General features: G+C 37.4%; 1 protein-coding gene across 1 annotated transcript in view; it reads left to right on the top strand.

The window, feature by feature from the left end:
• Window positions 1-4,871: 4,871 nt before the first annotated feature.
• malrd1 (MAM and LDL receptor class A domain containing 1) overlaps window positions 4,872-14,586 on the top strand; it is a gene marked incomplete at its 5' end in the record, with an annotated part of 47,270 nt that continues 37,555 nt past the window's right edge. Inside the window, 8 exons of the mRNA XM_079434777.1 lie at window positions 4,872-5,037; window positions 5,665-5,799; window positions 7,793-7,881; window positions 10,081-10,254; window positions 10,353-10,449; window positions 13,016-13,153; window positions 13,588-13,740; window positions 14,204-14,309. Of these exons, the coding sequence (XP_079290903.1) occupies window positions 4,872-5,037; window positions 5,665-5,799; window positions 7,793-7,881; window positions 10,081-10,254; window positions 10,353-10,449; window positions 13,016-13,153; window positions 13,588-13,740; window positions 14,204-14,309 (1,058 nt within the window). The remainder of the gene's footprint in view (window positions 5,038-5,664; window positions 5,800-7,792; window positions 7,882-10,080; window positions 10,255-10,352; window positions 10,450-13,015; window positions 13,154-13,587; window positions 13,741-14,203; window positions 14,310-14,586) is intronic.

The following is a 14,586-nucleotide window of genomic DNA, read 5'->3' as shown; positions in this document are numbered from 1 at the left end:
CAGTCTTATTAATGATTAATATGTCATAAATGTAAAGTGGAGCGGAAGAAAAAGAAACTTCACCCTAGAGGTGAAGGGCAAATCCTGTACTGTTTGCTAAAATTGGGAAATCACTTAGGATCCTTTGGGTCCTCTGTCATCATCAGTAGGGGTCATAATAACGGGTATCCATGGTAACCCCACTGTTAAAAGGCTGCAGTCTATTCTGTGGCCTAGGTGCAGCTCTGTTTTAAACAGAATATTTCTGCCAACAAAGAGAAAGTGAGTCAGAGACACAAAGGAATGGAGGTGAAGGACAGGGGAATCTGAAGATGAAACGACTGGATCAAATACAAAGTGCTCTCTTTCATTTGAACCCCAGGAAGGAGAATTGACGTATGCCAATGTGGGTCTAGTCTGTTCTAGTGCCAGGAATATCATTTTATTGCCTCTGTTAATAGGATGGGAATATTTTGTCCCAAAGTACCTAGATGAAACCGTAGGTAGAGCGGCATACAGTTATTGACTGAACTGACAGAATATTTTCCCCTGATTTCTGTCAATGCTGTTCTGTGACTTTAGGTCCATGTCTTCATTTGCATAGTTTTGGTCACATCAATATAACTAATTTCCTGAAGAAAATGTAATTCTGGCTAAAGCAATTAGAGCCAAAGCCATTGTGATATGTTCATCACTGAGGCCTATCAAGTCTGTCTGTCAGTTGTCTTTGCTATTTTGGTTACAGGAGCCTGTTCTGTGAGGATTCTGTGACACTTTTCTTCCGCTTTATTTATGACTGTAATTCCTCACCTTTGTACAAAGAAAGATATTTCTACATGTCCAAACTGAGCTCCTGCATTTAATGCACAGTTGGTACAACAGGACCTATTGTTAAACCCAATTATGTTTAATGTCTTAACCCTTTTTGATCATTTTGAAAATTTGTGTAAAGGTCTTCCAAATATAGGCTAGAGCATTTAGATGCGCTTGTTGTTTCATTTTCATTCCTTGAAGTCATATGACTGATGTGCTCTTTAAACAGACGGCCAATTCTTTCATCTAACTTCGGGTTTTATTTCAAGCCTGCCATTTATGTTCTATACCTCCTTTTTGCATTTTCTTTCCTTAATCATTTTCTAAAAACTAACAGTAACTAACTAACTTCAGTATCCCTTAGAAGCAACACATGATAAAACATGAATATGTTACTGTATGTAATCTTAAAACATGTAGGTGATTAGTCCTGACAATGTGTGTGCAGACTTGTTAAAGATTAAACAGTTTGTTTAAACTTGTCTGGGTGAGAAAAGTCTAAAGAAAGAGAAATGATCAAAGAGGGAGGATCCAATCAAGAATGAACAGTCATTCAAATCATGACGCAACTATTTAACTGTAGATTTATAACAGAAACATCTACAGACATGTTGATTTGGAATAAATATTCTGAATAATGGTATTTCAATACTGTAATTGTATTTCTTCTGTTGATCTTTGTTTCTGTACCTTTTGTATCCCTGTTTTTATATTTAAATGCAATGCAGCTCTTCAATCTATAAAGTTGCTCAGGTTAAATTTTTATCATTATTCTCAGTAACGGAATGGTAGCTGATTAGTGTTCAGCCGAGTGTGATGCTCATACCTGTTCAAGGAAATTAAATTCATGCTCATTTACAAAACATTTTGGTTGCCTCAAATTCATGGTGGTTTATTGAGATGCATGTAGTTTCCAAATCTCTGTGCTACAAACACTGCAGCCTGGATAATATGATCAAAGCACAGTTATATTTAGATGACTTGTCCACAGTGACACACATCTGTGTGAGTATAAGGGTCAGCTCAGCTGACAGAGAGAATAAAAAGTGGTTGCTCAAAGTCTTTTTCCTCCATGTATTGTTTGTAAGTAACAAAAAACGAGCTGCATGTAGATATTTTCACAGAAAATTAGTACTACAATTAACAACCATTAATTCTAGTAGTATAGTATATCTTATACTAATGTATATTATTTTATTTTGTATCTGTTGTACTAGTATTACTCTCTGGAAATGCATTTTAAAAAAGTGTAAAAACAATTGTACCTACTAAAAAAAAAAAGGGTTGTCACTGTGGTTGTCCGTTTCCATTTACACAACAATTTTCAAAACACTGGATACCGTACTGACAACATTTGGTTTAATAACTTTAATTTAGTTGTTGTCACTGTTTCTACAAGTCATTTTCCTCTCTGTACCATTCTGTCCTTCATTAATCTTACTGTAGCATTTAAAGTGTTTTACACACCATTTGTAAAACTCCCCTTATAAATAATATGTTCTATATTTGAAACCTATGTATTTTGTCAGATCATTGCTCCTTGAAGTGCTGATCGAGCACTTCAAGGAGCAATTTGAAATTGGAAAAGGAATGACCTTGCTGAGTTGATTATTTTATTATATTAGTATTTTGATAGAGAACATATGGGGCTTTTAGCTCAAGCACAAGAGGAATGATGCATGTGTCAAACTTCACTAACTCTTGTATTATACCTTTCTCTGCGGGATAACATGCTTTGGACCTAAAAGCTGAACTGTAAACTGAGAATTCAATAATAGTACTCATTTAAAAGTCATAATTTCAGGTACTGGAAGACCTGAAATAGGTATTTTTGGACTGTGGGTTCCTTGATATGGATGCTTTCCCAACCAATTTATTTGGATCATTGAGCAGTGAACAAATAGTTGTAGTCTTAACAATTACTCCAAAATAACTACAGACCTGCCAGTAAAAGACAAATATTGAAGTTACGCCACCACCACCAGAAAAACAAAGAAAGGGGGTCTGAGGGTGCCTGTAATAAATAGTGTGACAAATATTGTTTTATAGAAAGCAGGATTGAAGAGCGGAGGGCTTGTAAGGGTTGGAGATGCTCTCCATGGGCTGATGGAGAAGGAGAGTGATGGAATGGGTGGATGACCTAAGGAGCAGCCATGGCAGGCTAATAGTTTAGCTCTGACAGGTAACATACAGACTATAAAATTCCATTTATTCAATTCAAAAGGAGAATGAAACTCCCAGGAGTGGACGATCAGTGACAGCTTGAGTCTGAGATGAACTGTTGTAAATGAAAAGTGAGCAAGAGCTACAAAATCAGTAAAGTGTCCATGTAAAAGAGGGCTTTGCACAGTCTTAGTGTTAATAGACAGCATTAATGAGCAGTAATTTATATTATTTTATGAATTAATAAGTGGATAGATCTTATACCTGTTTTTTTCTTCTTCTGCAAAACACAAAATCAGACAGCTTTGGTTGGTATTGACCAGATAAAAATTATTTTAAAAAATTTATATTATATTCGAAAAAATTAATTTATGTTGCACAGAAGTAAGAAAGTCATAAAGGTTTGGAGACAACATAAGGGTGATGGGTGAGTGTAAGTGATTGTAATTTTTGGACGAACTATCCCTTTAATGGTGATGTTTGTAGATTTTCTCCTAATCATTATTATTATGCAGAGCATTTTTAGATGAGCCATTTACAGCTCGATTTCTCCAGATGCAATAAACATTGTGTCTCTGTGATGCATAACATTACAGCAGTGTTTGAGTATGCTAACGTGGCTACAATGACTCAACGACATGTGGCATGAGTTTGGTGCTGGACTACCTATTTGTTCACCTGTTTGAAGATGTAGATAATATTGGAGGAACCTGTTTGAAAACAGTCATTTTCTAAAAAAGGAGGATGATAAACAATCTTCCTTAATATTGCTGAAATGTCCACAGAGTGTATGTAAATGCCCAAAAGCTTATTTAAAGACAGATCAATGCTTAATACACTGTCTGTCTTCTGTTGTGTTGTCTGTCTTGACGACTGACATAATAATTAGTGTCCATTAAGTGAGAACACAGCCACTTAAATCTCCTGGCGCTGACAATCAATAAACCAAACTAATCACATAGACAGCAAGTGACATCCCTGGTGACAGGATTTGTTCTTCAATTGGACTATTAAGGATTTGTGTGTCTTAATATCCATTATCACTACCTCAGTCTCTGGATCTTATCACTCACAGGAGGATCATTAGTATAGTCACCTTCTATTTGCCCAGCTATTATCCTACAATAGCTCATTTCAGCTAACATCTTTAGAGGGATGTCAAGTTTATCAGTAATGATGTGGGGCTGATAGAAAATGTATTGTTTATTGTTATTTATTGTTTAACTAATCCCTAATTATTAATTTCTTATTCTTATCACTGTGTTCTTTTGTGCTTGAAGGATATTCTGATATTATTATGGCCAACAGAGCAACTCTTTTATCACACCCCATTAATGATTTAGAATTTTAGTCATTGTTTCATGAAAAATGAAATTATAGCTGAATGAACAGGACAGAGGGTGGAGCTAACGCTTGATTACATTGCCATTTTATTTTTTATTCAGTGCTGTTTCTTCGAACTGAAAATGAAGGGAATTAAGATAGCAGCAAATTTCTATTAATACTTGTTTAAATTGCTTTTTATGTCTTCACCTAAATGTTTAACTCACGATTGTAAACTTGAGTTCTTATTGCACAGAATATTATGTCTTAAAATAATAGATTAGATTTTACTGTCACTTTATCTCTAGCCAATTGCATGGAGTTTGACCCCACACTTTGACATCAGGTGCAGACACACACACACACACACAGAGATACATAATGAAAGAAAGCAGGGCTATTGTGTAACAGCCATAAAGTCATTTTCATTAGTGTTCCGTGAGACGCGGCTGTCCGTAGCACAAAGTCGAGGTTATACAGCAGACTGAGACTCAGGATTTTGAGGATTGATGTTTTGTGGATACTGAGGTGTGAGTGTGTCTGTCTCTGTGTTTGTGCTTACAGATCTGAATGAGTGTCTGTCAGAGAGCTCAATGAGGGTGTGTGTGTGGGCCTCATTTCTGCTGTGTTTCCTGGCGAGTGTGTCATCTACGCCATGTCTGCCTGAGGAGTTTACTTGTGCGAGAGGCGGCTGTGTATCTGAGGAACATGTGTGTGATTTCAGAGAGAACTGTGCAGATGGCAGTGATGAGACTAACTGTAAGTATTAGTCTGTAAGTTAGTCTTATTTGCTCTTCAGCTCCTTTGTCTGCTCTTTTATTTGTGTATGTTTCCTGTGCTTATGCAGGCAATTCTTTGACAGTAATGGCCCTTTTTTCCCTCTCTGTTGGCAACATGATTTTAAATGCTCCTAAAGGCCCTCATGTGTAAATAGTGAGATTTATGGCACACGCATAAAGGAGCGCACTGGGAGGTCTTACAACAGTGCTTTTATAATATTGATTTAATCCTTTTGGGGCTTTTAAAAAGCAGAGCATTACAGAATTGAGGTTGATGTATTAGGGTTGACCACTATTTCTTTTGTTTTGCACCTTCATCCTTTTAATGATGCTAAGAAAGTTTTTCCATTCGTATTTTCATTTTCATCTTATGTTGTCCATATAAACACAACACATTATATTATATAACTTGATTTTTTCCATTTTGCATCTCCTGAGTCTATTTTGTGACAACAGATTTTAAGCGCATATTAAATGTGTTATATGATGGATGCCGTACAGAGTTGCATGTTTCTAATGGTGTCTCTGTAACAGATTTTAAATGATTAGCAGACACCAGTGTTTATTTTACTGTAATGTAAAATAAAGTAACTTTCCTCTCATATAGGCTCTGAGTTTGTGAGATGTGACTTTGAGGAAGGTTTCTGTGGTTTTCAACTTCAAAATGAACATCATATTTGGATAAGAGGATCAAGTTTGAGCCGTCCCAGTACTGAGACCGACCACAGAGAAAATGTTACTGGTAAGTAAAACAGTTCATCTTATATCGGTATGGATACCACTTAACTCTATAAAACCTACTGATGAATTTGTAAGGCTTCTAATTATTAACATGATCAGCGTTTCTGAAAAACCTGTTGTACACAATCTTCTACATGCCTTCCACCCTGTAACTTTTACATTAGTTTTCCTCCCTCAGTGTAAGCACCATATCAGGGCCGGCGCTAGCCATTTGGGTGCCCTAAGCACAAACGCTTGGCGGTGCCCCCCCCACCACCACCAAAGAAATAACTACCATTCAGAATTTCTTAGTTAGGTTCTCTTTACTTCCAAAATAACTGCTGCAAATAAATAATTGGAACAGAACAATGTAAACACAGAAAGTTAAAAGTGCAAAAAAAGTTTAAAGTGCAAATAACAGTATAAGTGTATGAATTTTATGAAGTATGAATTTTAAAGTGCACATTTTAAACTGCAAATAACCATACATAACTGCACAGTAGAATTTACTCAACAGAGGGACTACATCTCTATAAAGAGACCATTCTGCTATTCTATAGAACTATATTAAACATTTTCACTACCATCAGTTGTCAGAGGCCCTACAGAGGCACACGCCTACATTTCCTAGCTGCAAAATCAGCTATCAGGTCATCATATGACAGTTTCTGAGCCACGTCCCCATTGATGCTGATGACAGCCAGACCACTTAAACGTTCCTGCCCCATTGATGAACGCAGGTACGTTTTGATGAGTTTGAGCTTTGAAAAAAAAAATTTGTATAATTATTTTGTATATATAATTTTGTATAATTATTTTGTATATATAATTTCTATATACAAAATAATTATACACAGTACACGCACATATATCATGTAGACACAAACTTTTATTTTGGATGCGATTAATCGAGATTAATCTTTTCCCAGGCCTAATAATTTGACAACTCTGTGAATATGAAAATATACAAACACTGAGATTGTGTGTTTTTTTTTTTTTCTAATTTCAGTTTCACCAACAGAAGTCGCCCTTGGCCGAACCTCTTGAAAATGACCGCATAGAACAACAACGAAAAAACTTTATCTAAGCGGTCTAATTTGGCAAAATCACATCACGTTCAGTTGCAGGGTTTTTCTAAAGTTCACCTTACCAAGAGGCAGATAGGCATTATATTGAAGCGAAGAAATTACAATAGGGAACGTTCTGCACTAATAGCTATATGCACACACATCAGTAACGTATAGCCTACCTAGGGGGAAAATTAGCTTTATTTGTCATTCAAATATGACGATGAGGACCCCAACGATTGGCCTTCCTTTCCTTCTCAAACAAACTGCATCTTTAACAGCCCAAGTTTCAAAATTTCCCGGGGGAGAAACCCCCGGACCCCGTTAAAATAAAAGACTCAACATGCAGGGCTAAAGCCCCGGATCTTTTGCACTACTAGCGACGCGGACGCGCCGACGCCCCTGGACATGCATACTACACGCACAAAACTAACATTTTTATTTAAAACATTGTCTTACCTGCAAGCGACGCGCGAGCATCATCCCGCTGTCTCTTCTTTTTTCTTTTTTCCGCCCCCGACTCTTGGTGCCTTTTCGAGGCCATGTCTGAGGTCGGTGTCGGCCAAATTTGAAATTGATTGAAGTATAATTGAACAGACCACTGGAAGGGGGGGCACCAGAGGGAGACTGGCACAGAGATTCACCTTTTTCTCGACTAATTTGGTCTAGGCCTATATTACTTTTGTATTGCTTTTGTATATTAACATGCTAGAAATATTTTATTTGTTATTTATACTAGTAGCCTATATTGTGATGATATTTTCACGACCCAGATTTTTTGGTGCCCCCCCCAAGCACTTGGTGCCCTACGCGCAGTGCGTGATGTGCGTGTGCGGAGCGCCGGCCCTGCACCATATTCTCACTATACAGTATACTAGATGTTAACAAGGTTTGGTTTGATTTTGTATTTCCTGACTTCTCAGGACACTCTTTATTCTCTTTTGTCAGGTCACTGCCTCTATATACACTCAAAAATTGGAGGAGGAGTCACTGCTGAAATATACAGTCCTGTCTTCCAGCCTTCACAGACATGCTGGGTACAGAAAAAAAAAGCATGACTAAACATCTATTGATGTTTTATTTCATTGTCAGTCCTAAATTCAGATACCACATAAATCAGTAGCTTTTTAGAGCAAGCTATCAAAATACTATTTTCCATAATATACAGGTGCTGGTCATAAAATTAGAATATCATGAAAAAGTTGATTTATTTCAGTAATACCATTCAAAAAGTGAAACTTGTATATTAGATTCATTCATTACACACAGACTGATATATTTCAAATGTTTATTTCCTTTAATTTTGATGATTATAACTGACAACTAATGAAAGTCCCAAATTCAGTATCTCAGAAAATTAGAATATCAATTAAGACCAATGCAAAAAAAAATATTTTTAGAAATGTTGGCCAACTGAAAAGTATGAACATGAAAAGTATGAGCATGTACAGCACTCAATATTTAGTTGGGGCTCCTTTGGCCTGGATTACTGCAGCAATGCGGCGTGGCATGGAGTCGATCAGTCTGTGGCACTGCTCAGGTGTTATGAGAGCCCATGTTGCTCTGATAGTGGCCTTCAGCTCTTCTGAATTGTTGGGTCTGGCGTATTGCATCTTCCTCTTCACAATACCCCATAGGTTTTCTATGGGGTTAAGGTCAGGCGTGTTTGCTGGCCAATCAAGAACAGGGATACCATGGTCCTTAAACCAGGTACTGGTAACTTTGGCAGTGTGTGCAGGTGCCAAGTCCTGTTGGAATATGAAATCTGCATCTCCATAAAGTTGGTCAGCAGCAGGAAGCATGAAGTGCTCTAAAACTTCCTGGTAGACTTCCTGCGTTGACCTTGGACCTCAGAAAACACAATGGACCAACACCAGCAGATGACATGGCACCCCAAACCATCAATGACTGTGGAAACTTTACACTGGACCTCAAGCAACGTGGATTATGTGCCTCTCCTCTCTTCCTTCAGACTCTGTGACCTTGATTTCCAAAGGAAATGCTAAATTTACTTTCATCAGAGAACATAACTTTGGACCACTCAGCAGCAGTCCAGTCAAGACGCTTCTGACGCTGTCTCTTGTTCAAGCGTGACTTTGATACTGAATTTGGGACTTTCATTAGTTGTCAGTTATAATCGTCAAAATTAAAGGAAATAAACATTTGAAATATACCAGTCTGTGTGTAATGAATGAATCTAATATACAAGTTTCACTTTTTGAATGGTATTACTGAAATAAATCAACTTTTTCATGATATTCTAATTTTATGACCAGCACCTGTATACCTAACTGTGTGATATTGGTTTTATACAACTGTTAAAAATGAATATTGACTTTTGACACAGTATTGCCGGCTCTGCCAACAAAATTGTTTAGAACAAAGCCACAGCATAATCAGTGTTTATGAACAAATTGGTTGAATGATGATTCAATGACTTACTCTGGCTTAGTTCCTGAATGAATAGGCTGACGGAATGGTTCACTTATATAGGCACTTGTCACCACTGACTGATGTAAAACCTGCTAAAGATTTGCTGACAAATCATCACCACTAATGCGGATACTGACAGTGTGTCTTGAACTAACACAGACAAGCGGGGTGATAAAAACAATGAAAAGTCCCAGTGTCAAATTAAATAGCCTATTAAAAAATGTATATGAACAATTATTTTAGTAGTTCAGTAAATGAACCAATGCAATATGTTTGTTTTTTGTCAAGAGAGGCATACTGTAGAGTTTACCACAAACCATAAGCAGCATCTTGTTAAGTGCTTGTCTCAAGCCCTCGATTATGTGTGTAGAGCACTTATCCACTGCCACAGCTACACACTCTTATTGACAGCAAAGAGTTATGCAGAGCCGTGACACAGTAGGTAGTGCATGCACTCATTGTGATCTATGGTTTTAGATTCCCTGTTATCGAATATGGAGTAATTCATTTTGAGTGATTCTCTGCTTAAACGAAAATAAGATGACATTGAACTTGGCAGTAAGATGCAATAACATAACCTCACTTCACAACAAAACTGCTTTGAGTATGAGATGCTTTCAGCATTAATTTTGCTTCATTTAGCAAATGCTGAATATCTTTAATGTTTCATCTTTAAAGCTCAACGTGTAATGAAGCAAGCAATGTACCTCTCGAATCCTTTGTTCACATAGGACTGTTCACATAGCATGTTCTTTTGAGGGATTTATATTTTCTCTCTCTTTGTTGTCCTTTCCTTTGAACAGCTAACTTTCTATCGTCATATTGGGATGCTGGAAGGGGCTTTGCAGGTTCTGATCCAGTTCAGATCTTCGGGAGAGATGCAGGAGGTTTGGTTTCAGTCCACCTCCAATCCTGATCCACACACTCTTCCCTGGATGCGAACAGTGGTGGTGTTAAACAGCGGAGAGGAGTTTAAGGTTGGTGTGCATGTACTGTATGTGGGGGAAGGGGTATTATTGCTTGGTATGTATGGTGGATAGTTCAATCAGTAACCCAAATCACTGTGAATCTACAGGTTGTGATTAGAGGATTGATATTCAACAGCAGTGACCCATATGAAGTTGTAGCGATTGATGATGTGTCCTTCAGCAGAGGATGTGTGGTAGCAGTAGGTGGGTGAACAATAATATGTCTTCTCAAGAGTGCTTTTTTCTGCAAATCAGTCTGCACAGTCTGGACTGTTTCAGGGCACCATGTATATCCAATAAGGCTGCCTAAATTCACCTAATTCAGTTGTTCACCTAGAAATTATATTTGTCGTTACAAATCTGTATGACTGACTTTATTCTGTGGAGCATCAGTATCATTCTGCGGTGTTGTTAGACCATTTTTACTGGGGCAAGAGTGTCCCAGTAAAAGTTACTGATAAATCCTTATGTGTCAGTGGGATTGATGTATACTGACCTGAGAATCATTTTGTTTGATAATACTTAAGCAATCAAGTCACATGTTAGCTGTTGTAAGAATTTATAGTCTGCCCCGACCCAGATTCCACTTCACAACGTATGTTTGATCATGCTCATTTCCCAAAATGTCTTAATTATTATAGAAAAGAAGAAAGTCAAGTTATGTTGTTCGACCATTTGGGATAATCACATCCTGAGCAAATGGTGATCAATTATAGAATGGGAGCGGGTGCGGGACACACGTCCTCATCACTTTTTCTTACACTGTCTAGAATCAGAACTAGCAAAGCCAGATTCACAAATGAATCACTCTTTTGATCTAATCGGTCAAACTGGTTTGCAAAAAGCACTGCGTTCCATAAAGGATAATTTGGCTTGTGAAGGGCACTTCAGGGCACAACACCATATTCAATGATCAGTCCAAATAGAAGGGTACAAATGATGGACACTTAAAGCAGTGAAGTGAAGCGTCGTGTGGCCAAATATGGTGACCCATACTCGGAACTTGTGCTCTGCATTTAACCCATCCTAAGTGCACTTAGACAGCAGTGAACACACACACACACCTGGAGCAGTGGGCAGCCAATGCTGCGGCGCCCAGGGAGCAGTTGGGGGTTCAGTGCCTTGCTCAAGAGTCTCACCTCAGTCGTGGTATTGAAGGTGGAGAGAGAATCGTACATTCACTCCCCCCACCCTCATGTTGTTACAAACTTACTTACCCGTAAGAACTTCGTAAGATCTTCAGAACACAAATTAAGATATTTTTGATTAAATCCAAGAGCCTTCAGACCCTCCATAGACAACAATGTAACTGAAACGTTCCCAGACTCAACTGTGTTAACTATTTTAACAATTTTAGTTAATATAGTCAATTTGACATCAGTTTCAAACGTAATATTACAAAGCTACGAGAAAACGTTTTGCTTCGTAAAATTGTGGTTGAACAACTGATGTCACATGGATTATTTTAACCATGCCCTCACTACGTTTCTGGGTCTTGGAACATTTCAGTTGCATTGCTGTCTATGGAGTCTCAGAAAGCTCTCGGATTTCATCAAAAATATCCTAATTTGTGTTCCGAGGATGAACAAAGTTCTTATGGATTTAGAACAACATGAAGGAGTAATCAATGACAGAATTTTCATTTTGGGTGAACTATTCCTTGAATTGTTTGCACTGGACTCTCACACTGCAATAATAATAGGAATACAGGATATTTTAGAAAAGAGCGGTGGATTAGGTGGATATTTACCTACAGTTTATTGTAGGAAATGCAAATGTCTTCTATCTTTTGTCAATGATCAAACAGCTCTTTATTGCACATACAGCTTGTGAACAAAACTGCAGCAGGTAAAGCCAATTTATTTAGAGACAAAACAGTATTAAAAAGGGTCTCAAAATATCGACAGTTTTTTTGATGGAGGGCCTCATGTGCATGCTACTGATGAAAGTATGGAAAATCCCCTGATATCATCAGAATGTGTGCATTATAAAAGTTCTGTTTCCTATGAATATGCTCCTCCTTCAGACGTCCATGTTTGGGATATAATGTAGCTGTTTGTAAAGACGCAAAGATGAAGTTATGTGATGGCTGTGCTTTAGAAATTTCTGAAGGGTGTGAGATGCAGGAATATAAAGCTGTAAATAAGGTCTAATACATTTATAGCCTGTGCTGGATGGACTATGACACCAGAGGGACAATAGTGACGGGCAGAAGGGGACCTCAGCAACTTTCTGATTTACAGCTCAGCCATGATAGAAAGAGGGAGAGACATTTTTAATTTCGAGTATATATAAATGCCTTGACAAAATCATGGTGGGTTTTATTATCTTCTAAAGATTTTATTGGTCTACATTTTAAGATGTAATTGCTGACACAGCTTTGCAGTAAGTCAGTAACTTTTATTTTACACATTTGTCACAAAAAATGCTTAATTATTTATGAGAAAAGATAATCGTGCTTTATTTTCCGCCATAAATACAGATCTGCACAGAACAGAACAAGGTTGATTTTCTATGACCAAGCGTTTCAAAGGGAGGTTTATGTGTTTAGTTGTAAATGTGTGTGTGTTACGAGACCGCATTTTTGTGATTTATTTCAGCAGTACTCTGGACAGTCAGATTAATCATAATAATATGCCCATGTTCAGATCTACTTCACATGATAACGCGGGAAGGAGCTCTAAGCCACTCTTCACTTTATGAGTCCCATCTTGACCTTTTGCTTACCTTTTCTATGAAATATGTATTTTGGCTTTATTGTTTTCTCCAGAGACTGACATCAAGGCACCTCTTCCAACTCAGTGCCCCCCATCTCAGTTTCACTGTGGGGCAAATATATGTGTAGATGGGGTGAAAGTGTGTGATTTTTCATTAGACTGTCCCAACGGAGAGGACGAGGCCAAATGTTGTGAGTATCCATCTTATTTTTAACGTAACTGTGCACAGCTATTTGTAAATTGAATGTCCAGGTATCATTCGCTTACAGTTATTTTTATTGCAGAAATAGCTTACTTAAAAGACTGGAGACTCGAAAATTTAAAACAGCTTGCATGATTTCACTGGAACATGAGCCATATCACTGTTTATGAAATATTTACCTTGATTGATACCAAATACTTTATTTTGTGCAATGAATGAAAAAGTTCCCCCATAAACGAAAATTATGTCATCATTTACTCACCCTCATGTTGTTACAAACTTACTTTATATGGCTTTCTTTCTTCATTTGAATATAAATAAGATATTCTGAAGGGTTTAACTGTTTTCTCTATATTTTGAAGGGTGGTTTTATGTTTAATTTATTGTTTTATTATTATTTCATGATGTTAATTTGATTTTCAGCGGCACAGTGTGATTTCGAGTCCGACTCATGTGGCTGGTATGAGCTTGTCCAGGGTGATGGGTTTGAATGGGTGAGAGGCTCAGCTAATGGAGTCGCCATAGATTATGCAGACCAAACACCACCCCAGGACCACTCTACTAACACAAGCGCAGGTGAGGGCACTGTCATATACATACACAGACTAAATAAATCATGAAATGATTTTGTCTCACATTTAATTTACTCTCACTCCCAAAAGATACTAAAACTGTAATTCTGACCTATAAAACACATCCACTTACTCCATGTGCACATTTTCTAACATTTCTGTTTCTCCATGAAGAACCTTAGTTTGCAATAGCACTGAAACATTTTTTAAAATCCCATTTAACTTATAATGTTTATCTACAAATCACCTGGGAGTGTAAATTGTGTGAGAATTAGGCTAGTTTATTTCAGTGCTTTGCCAAAGAAAAATAGTGCTGCTTTTCGTATTATGTAGATAATTATGTTTGGCCTCCGGGAGATTTGTGAATCAAATGGGAATTACTGTAATGGCTGCAAATGCCATTTCCATTTTCAGGTTTTGTTAATACTTTTTTTATATTTTACTATCTATTTTTCTCCCAATTTAAGGCCACTTCATGTTTATTTTCAAGAGGAGCAGCAGGTTGTCCCAGCAGGCTTTGCTGCACAGTCCTACATTCCAGCAAACAAGTTCAGATTGTGTCATGACCTTCTGGTAAGGCTCTGGCTTTATTCAAATATATTCTAAGCTAGTAAAATACATGAATTATAAATTAAAGGGATAGTGAAAATTCTGTCATTAATTACTCACCATCATGTCATTCCAAACCCACAAGACCTCTGTTCATCTTCGGAACACAAATTAAGATATTTTTGATGGAATCTGAGAGTTTTCTGACCCTCCATAGACAGCAATGCAATGCAACTGAAACGTTCAAGGCCCAGAAAGGTAGTAAGGACATTGTTAAAATAGTCCATGTGACATCAGTAGT

Source organism: Barbus barbus, assembly GCF_936440315.1.
Source record: "Barbus barbus genome assembly, chromosome: 2".
In the NCBI taxonomy this organism is placed as follows: domain Eukaryota; kingdom Metazoa; phylum Chordata; class Actinopteri; order Cypriniformes; family Cyprinidae; genus Barbus; species Barbus barbus.
The sequence above is the reverse complement of the archived record's forward strand: the minus strand, read 5'-3'. Positions and strand labels throughout refer to the sequence as shown.